At 36.1% G+C, this 8,658-nt stretch overlaps 1 protein-coding gene across 1 annotated transcript in view; it reads right to left on the bottom strand.

The window, feature by feature from the left end:
* Nucleotides 1-8,658, bottom strand: part of LOC104165871 (liprin-alpha-2-like) — a gene marked incomplete at both ends in the record, with an annotated part of 72,309 nt that overhangs the window by 21,643 nt on the left and 42,008 nt on the right. The window contains one exon of the mRNA XM_009705632.1: nt 8,214-8,330. Within this exon, the coding sequence (XP_009703934.1) occupies nt 8,214-8,330 (117 nt within the window). The remainder of the gene's footprint in view (nt 1-8,213; nt 8,331-8,658) is intronic.

Below are 8,658 nucleotides of genomic sequence, written 5' to 3' on the forward strand. Positions count from 1 at the left end.
ACAGAATGTGAAAAGCTATGCCAAAAATAATAGCATTACACCTAAGCTGTCACAGTAATTTCTAAGTGGTTGGTTGCCTCTGTGTTTGAAGGCTATGTTACTTCTCTAGGTTGTTCCACATCTTTTGGTCTGTGTCAGGCAGCAATCTCATAATCATTAGTGGTCTCCTCTTCAGTTACTCTGAATTTTCTCCAACCTCTAATCAACTATCAAAGTCAATGGTCTCTCAACTGAAATATTTCTTCCTCACCCCAACACTGATGTAAACATAGCTACCCTCTCCAGCACTTTCCTCTCCAAATATCCTCACTTTCTTGCTCTTTCTACCAAGCCATCAAAAGACTCCAGCTTTTATTACTACTTTAAAGATCTGGAATAAGTCTCCTTCCTGATCAGCTTTCAGCTCTTATTCTTTCTGATGCCTATAACCATGTGTCACACTTCAGTCATTTTGCAAAATGGGGTAGGGGGAAGTTTACTTGGGTGGGATTTTTCTTCTTCTTGCTGGTCTCTTCCAGAATGCCTGCCTGTTTCTCTTTTACATTATTAGAAGATTTTTTGAGATTTTTTACACAGAATCAGTTACTGCTTTTTCATTACAAGGGCCAATTAGCTGCCCAAACCAAGTTGTACATGCAAACCCTACCCCCATTTGCCTTGACTAACTCCTTTTTCTCAGTAGTTTCACCAGCCTGCCATTAGAAATGACTGGCCTGGTGACTCCTTGCAGTAAATCATCCAGCAAAGGTCAGTCAGCCAATGCTGTCAGCTAGCACAGTGCCTGAAGTGTAAAATTCCCCTGCAAAGGTAATGAGACTTTCAAAGCAGTATTTTAACAGGCTTGATATGTAGAAGTATATAGAGGATTCTATTAGGTAAAAAGGAAAAGAAGCTTGTATGACTGAAAGATAAATAATTTATACAAAATAGACAAAAAGCTGAAACAGCTGATTTCTCAGAAAACTGAAGATCTGATTGAGCAGTCCATTGATTTATCATTAAAAAAAATGTGTACATAATGCAGCTTTTCAGTGTAACAAAATCCCTACACTATAGTGTTGAGCACTAAGCATTCATAATCTTACAGACATACTGAACTATTAAGCAGAACAGTACTTACAAAACATTGCCTAGGCTCTTTCAGAGAGAATATTGCATACTCTCCCAGACTTACTCCTTAGAGTCACAAATACTTCTAATCCCAGCTGCAGCTTTTATCCTTTCACTCTGAAAACTCCTCACCTCCCCAGGTGTGTCAAGCCATCAATCTTCATTAAGTCCCCCTCAGCACATGCTTCTTTAATTAGCTTTATCATTATTAATCCAGAAAGAGATGATTAGAAAACCAGAAAGATATCTGCAGTGCTTGGAAACAAACTCATCATCTGATTATCAAACGTATTTTGTGTCTGAAGCATATTATTTCTCTAATTCAGAATGTGAATGCTTCAGGGCAAGGATCACTTCTCCCACTATTTTTTGTACACCGTGCATTCTGGCTGCACTCATTAAACAGCAAAACAAAAAGTCCTTAGAGCAAGCTTTCTCGAAGTTACAAACACCCCTTTGATGGTTGGAGTTCAATCCTTACTAAGTCCTTTTTTCAAACTAGTGCTTCTGATGAGGGCTCCAGGTGTTGTGCCTTCACTGCTTTTGCTGCCATTCCACTATGCTGACCAGTAAAAGGAAAGATTAATAAGTAAAAACTGAAACAGAAAGTTTTCTTCTGTAGTAGTTTTTTATGAACCATACAAAGTGATCAGAAAATCCAGAAATAGTTAAGTCAAAAAATGGAACAGATTCTGCTGACTGCTCTGAAAGACAGCTGTTACTTTTATATATTATTTCATTTTAATTGTATTTGATCTGCACTCTGAATATTTCAGCCCACTGTGTTTGCTTTGGCAAAACACATTTTACTGCTACAATGTCTGTAATTGTTGCCAATATTTTAAGAGATTTTAGTATTTATAAACTACCAGCATTTGATTTAATTATTGGAATATGTTAGTGTTATGAGTAAGAAGAAAAAAATGTGATTCTTAAATAAGCTGAATGTGACTGCCTGAGGTATATTACAAAGCAAAACACCCCCAGCTGTTTAATACATGCAAAAAGTAATTATATACAGCTCTGAGTTCCTCATAAAATGCAGCATTATTTACTTATGAGAAAAAGGTCTTTGTTGCACCAGAACTATCGGACTGTTTTACCTGTCCTGGTATATGTATTTGTTTCCATGTACCTAAAATATTCTGGTTTATTATTCTGAGGGGAAGGGAACAACTATGCTGGTAAAACTGCCCTTACTACGGGTAGGATCACTGTGGTATACTTGTCAGAAAAAGCAGGTAAAAACACAAAACTAGTTAATGAGTTTTAATAGTACAGTTATGGATCTTGGAATAAGGAAGGGTTCCCTTATCAGCAGTTTATAGGTATCCTAGCGACATATGAAATATTAAAAAAAATAAAGGCACCAAATAGGGACAAACAGGCTTTGTATTTTACTAGTGTTTACAAGTTACAGTTACAAATGTCAGCAATAAAGTTTAAACGCTGCGCTTTATGCTGCACTTAAACGCTTAGCTTTCATGTCTTCAGCGTAACAGAAATGCAGGCTGAACTGGGTTTGTCAAGCAGGAACCCTCCTATGCACACAAGGCATCTTTGAGGATAAAAATAGTCATACTTCAGGCCAAGTCATCTCTGATAAAGCTCCATTCACTTCAGAAGAATTATAGCAATGGTTTGTTGTATGTTTGAATTAAAAGATGTAGCATGGAACTTACTGAGGAATATTCTCCAATATGGGCTCGAAATAAGCAATGGATTTTGAGCCATCAAGGAAAGAGATCATTGTAAGTGAAGAGGACACTTTAATGGTGGACATTTAAGGTATACAAACATCAGAAGAGTCAGTGTTTTCCAAAGCAACTTCAATCCTTCCCAATTTGCATATCAGCATTTCTGAAAACATCCTATTTTACTGAATAATTCAACTTCCATGGTTCTTATGGAAGATGAAATAAATATCAGTAGGAAATAAGGACTATTTGAAAACAAATTACTTATTCATAGCATCTTCTTTTTGGGGGGTCCAGCAAGCACCACTTTAAAGGGACGCAGTTTATAGCAAGAAATGAGAGCACACTGTGCTTCCTATCAGCATCTGAAACTCATTTCTATTTCTTGCTCCAGTTATATATGGTAGATGGTGCATGAGATTCAGGCGTCCCTATACGTCTTTAAATATCCTAGTTACTGTTTTTGTAAGGAAAATCTTATATTTGGGGTATCTTGACAAATTATCCTTCAAACATTGTGGAAAATATTTCCTCCCTCCAACTCGACCATGATCATAGATTGGATATAGGTGAAAATGATTGCTACTTCAAAATGGCAAATAAAAGTAGAGACACTGGGTTCCTCAACTCACTCATTACTTCATACACTAACAAAGACTTCTATACTGTTTTTTGATAAAAACCAGAAGGAATCATACTGACAAAATTACATGAGAAATAGCACAGTGAAGTTCCATAAAAATACTGATTTTTATACCATTAATACAGAATCTTTCTCTCTAGATACATATATTTTGTATATAATATTAATAAGATGACTATTGAAAGTGGCTCAGGACAGGAAAAAATGTTTCTGATATAGTTCTACACATAACAAAACAGAACTTTGGGAAAAAAAAAGCTTACATAGGAATAATCTCAAACATTTGTTTTGATGGATTTTCTCTAAAACAGGTCACATTTTGGAACTGAGAATAGAAAGTGCTATCTTAACTGGATCACTGGTATGCCATAACTTCTTTATTTGCCTTTTCCTTTGAAACTTTTCTTACCGATTTAAACATTATTTCACATTAAAAAAAATGACACAGATACATGGCAACAGGGCCAATTCTGGAGCGTTGCATATTCTTCGATTACTCTACATACTTATTAATTGTTTCTCACATTTAGCACTTATCTTTGTTTCATTAGTTTTATCATTGGAATATTTTTTGTCTGTTTTCTCTATATTAAAGTTCCCCTTAGCCTTCATACACAAGAACTGGCCATGCAGTTGTCAATGAGAGGGACATATGCCTTGCTTTATCATCTCATAAACCCACTTTTGTATTCCCTGAGAGTTCTGAAGCAATTACTGAATATATTACCACATTATTCCAGAGCTGAGAAAACCAAAGACCACTTGGCAATGCCACCTGCACAGCCACACTTTCATCTCCAGGATGTATCTTTCTTTCTGAGCTATGAAGTTTATCATCAAGGACTGATGAGGACACCAACCCTTCTTGTCCTAAAGCTTCATCATAATTTTTGGTTTGCTTAGGATAAATAACATCCTTTAGTATTGTTGGTGCAATAATTTGAGGCAGTAGGTGAACTTTGGTAATACTTTGGTAACACCCTGCACTGAAGTTTCCCCAGAGGTACATCAGGTGTAGTCAATAGACCCTGGTCATGCTCTCAGGAGGGGCTCATCTGTTGTCATTCACTGCTGGTTGTTTCAGATGGGAAACCACCTCTACTGAGAAGAGGTGCACATAAGCTACCCCCCTGCAGAATGGCAAGCTCCTTCTTCACTGTTTGTGCCACTGCAGAGCTTCACACCAGCCCAGCTTCTTTCCTTTAACCTCCCTGCATGCATCCTCCATTGGCGTCACCTCAATCTCTAATGCTGTTCAGTCCCACCTTTGCAGCTTCCCTGCCTGCTTCCTAAATAGATTTCCCAATGGGCACTTCATTCACTGGGAATTCTGCCTTCCCTGGCCGTCACTTGTGGGGAAATCAGGCTATTGTCCTTACAGATCAGGTGAAGGATTTGGGTGGTGGCAAGTGGTGTTCAGTGGTCACACATGTAGCTAGGAGAATATCTGATAATAAAAATGGTTGCATTTTAATTCCCACAGCAGGTGCTCTTTGTCAGTTTTTTTCAAAAAATTTTTCAAAGTACTTTAAAGCTCTTCTATTTGTGCAAGTTGGCCTCTTTGCAAATTTCTGTATTCACTAACTTTTAAATTTCTCTTGCCTAAATGATATAGCTTAGAAGCCTTATTGTTATAAAGCAGAAATTTTAACACATCCGGCCGAGGTCCCCACTAGAGAACGTGTGTGACCTTACCTGTTTAATGAGCCAGCATCCACCTCCCAATGAAAGCAGCTCACAGTGCGATCTGCAGTCTGTTCCAGGCACAAAAAGCCAGACCCAAGAAACTCCTTTTTGTTTTTTTGTTGTTTTGTTTTAAATCTGAATAATTCCACGTTGAAATCCCTAATACTTTCCTACAGCAGATGTCTTACAAAGTTTGGAATTTTGTGAAATCATAATTTAAAAGCCATTTGCTCCTTCTCTTAGAAATTTTCTTTTGTGTTTTTTTTTTTGTGTGAACTAATAAATATTCATAGTTAATACTTCTCACTACTTCTATTTTACCATTATTTTCTTCTGAGATGTTTCATTTATACTTGATAATGAGTCTCCATTTATGATTACACCCTGTCACCATTAATAAGTTTTCCATTTCTTAAAGATTAAGTAGCTTGATTTCCCTCACTGCTCAGTTAAAAAAAAATTTACTACATACTGAGCCATTGCTTTACAGAAATCATTTTATGGTATAGTAGAACAATTTCCTTTTGAACCAAAGTTTTTCTCTCATAAAAATAGACATACAAAAAATAATTTCTATAAAATGTATAAACTCTCATTTTAGCATTCTTTGATTTCAGGTTCTGGAGGGTATATTTCAATCTCAATTTTAACTATTAGTTTTTTCATAATTTTGCTAATATCAGTGTAAATAGACAGACTAATGGAACTTTAGTCTTATTGTTTTAACTATTGGCATGACATTAACTTTTCAGTTCTCTGTCAGTGTCTCATTTTTCCAAGGTTTTTTGAAGAAGAGAATGAATGGCCCAGAAAAGTTCTTGGACTGTTCTTTCTAGCCTCTTGAGAAGAAGTAGCTTAAAAGTATGTAATAACTTCTTTTAGCACCTATTCTAAGCATTGAAGCTATACAAAATATTTTCGTGTTGCTGTGAAATACAGTCAGTTTATCTTTTTTTTTTCCTCCAAGAGTGTAGTAATCATTCAGTACTGATGCTACAAATGAGCTGAAATCTATGTTGACATCTTTTTCCTAAGTACACAAGAAGGTATTCCAGTTTCAGAACAGATGTTAAACTTTGACACATCGAAACCTGAGAAAACAGTCCAGTCTTCATGTTTTCTATGTTAGCCATGCCGGCTATCTCTTTCTGTAGGTAACTTTTACCTGACGAATCCTCTAATTGCCTATACTGGTTGGGACTACCTGTTCTGGGAACATAGGCAAGCTCTGCTTCGATGTCTACGTAGACTTTACCATGTCTGTATCTCCTGGGAAGTCCAAGAAAATAGGCATGATTAATACTGTGACTTCCTGAAGGTACTGCTTAAGTTTTACCTATGTAAATCTTGTGACGATCAGCCACAAAGTCGTAACCTAAAATGTAGGATCTACTCAGATTGACTGAAACTGAACCTTGATCTCCTGTATTGTAAGACAGTGCAAACCATTACCCCATAGCTTATTGTTCTCCATCCCTACTGCTGAAGTTGAAGGGATATTTTCTAAACGGATGCTTAGAGTCTGAGCTTAAGCTGAAGTATCTTACAAAGTGGGGACTTCAGAAAATAAGGAGGAGTTGATGGTGGGCACTAAGGTAATAGTAGAAAGGTAGAGAGGAGTTAGTGCAGAGAATGTGAATTAGAGTGCACTGGTTGATCTAGTGTCAATAAAGCCTCCTGTTAACTCCCTATCCAGTATGCTCTCATTACAATAAGGAGCAAAAATTAGTAAGTACAACCCTTTTAATTCAGCTTAACAAGACCAACTTAAATTTGTTTTGATTAGGAAGCATAGAACTTTTCTGGACATAATATTCTAGAAACATTTCATATAAATTGATAATAATGTGTTACTTTGGCTTTCATTCCTCTTTCATTAATGTTTAAATACGCAAATTTCTTAAAGGACAGATATTCTTGTTTCCACTTAGTTCTGCTTATAAGTAACAAGCCCAATGGCTCAAATCAGAAGACATAGCTTGCAAAGAAAGTGGAAAATTGGATATTTTCAGCTAAGCAGTGTTGTATTTAAAAGCACAAGTGAGTGGGACGTTCACTGTTTTAACACAATTTCACAGATGTGTCTGAGAGTAAGATTTTGCAAGGAAGAGGAAAGTAGCTGAACAGTATTTGTTTACTGTATGTTTCTCTACTACACAGATTACTCAAAGAAAAATACACACATAACCACAAAACACGTAAAATTAATGCTTGCAGTGCAAGCGCGCCCTTGTAAATTGGATTGCCTATAAAATAAATAAGTAATGATGAGCGTTATTTTTTATAAGTATGATTTATGCCACTGTTCATCACATGCCATTAGACAAAAATGCACAATTAGAGATCCAAGCAGCAGCTCTACTCATCTCAGCTGTCTGCTAAATGTTATGTTATGCTTGCATTTTAATTTAATAAGTGTGAAGCAAGAGAGGAATATATGCAACTTGGCTGTTATCAATCTGGAAAAGTAAGGCTTAGAAGAAAACCTTGTTTCTAAATCAGATATTCTCTACCTTTTTTCTCTTTCAGCCTTAAGCGGTAAATACTTAGTCTAAACTCTGTATACCTATTTCTTATTGAAAGAGTGCTAAGTAAGTAAAATGCTCTTCACTTATCTTTATATGAACATGGACATGAATTTGAAGAGTATCTGTTGGTAGCACAGAGGAAAATGACTTTTTCTAGTTTTTAGGTCTCTGTCATCCCCTTATGGTCTATTTTGGCTGCAGTTTTTGCATATATACCTTTTCACACATATGTGCCACTACACCTTGCTCTTCTCTATATGACATACAGAGGATCACTCAGCACGATATAGTACCCTTAATTGTAGTATTACGCAAAAAATTCCAATAAAAGTTTGTTATAAGCTGTGGGTCTAACTCAACACCCTAGCAAAAAGCAAGAATCTGCCCATTTGCATTTCCTTTCCATTTAAAGTTCATTTTTGATACTGGTTTCAGTAGGCAGACAACATTCTAAAGGGATATCCCATAAAATATTCAGATTACAAAAATCTAACACCTGATTATTTCTCATATTGACTGCATGATCCAACGAAAACTAACATTTTATACCTTTTCATGAACCTTTTGCCCTGGCTCCATTCCTTCAATATGCTCTGCTTCAGCAGGCCCTTCACCAGCTGCCATTTTCCTTTGAATGTGTGCATTTTGTTCACGCAAAGCTACAATCTGCAAAAGAAAGAAAATAAGTGCTCAATATACATAAGAAACTGAAAAACTGCTGAGCAGACAATTTGTTAAATCTATTAACATTTCAAACCTGTATTGGCCATTTATAGCATTTGCAAAATTATGTCTGTACATGCAGATAGGTATAAAACCCATACATTTAAATAACAACTAAAGGCCATTAAGGATACAAAGGAACCAATAAATGACATGATAGTCAACATTGTCTTGTTTTATCTTCTATCCTCACATTGTGCTAGGGTACTTTTTTTTTTTAGTTTGAAAGATGAAAGAGCTTTTAGGCGTTGATTTTGTAACACTGCAAGAA

This window comes from Cariama cristata, unplaced genomic scaffold (genome assembly GCF_000690535.1).
Source record: "Cariama cristata isolate BGI_N322 unplaced genomic scaffold, ASM69053v1 scaffold10568, whole genome shotgun sequence".
NCBI classification, from domain to species: domain Eukaryota; kingdom Metazoa; phylum Chordata; class Aves; order Cariamiformes; family Cariamidae; genus Cariama; species Cariama cristata.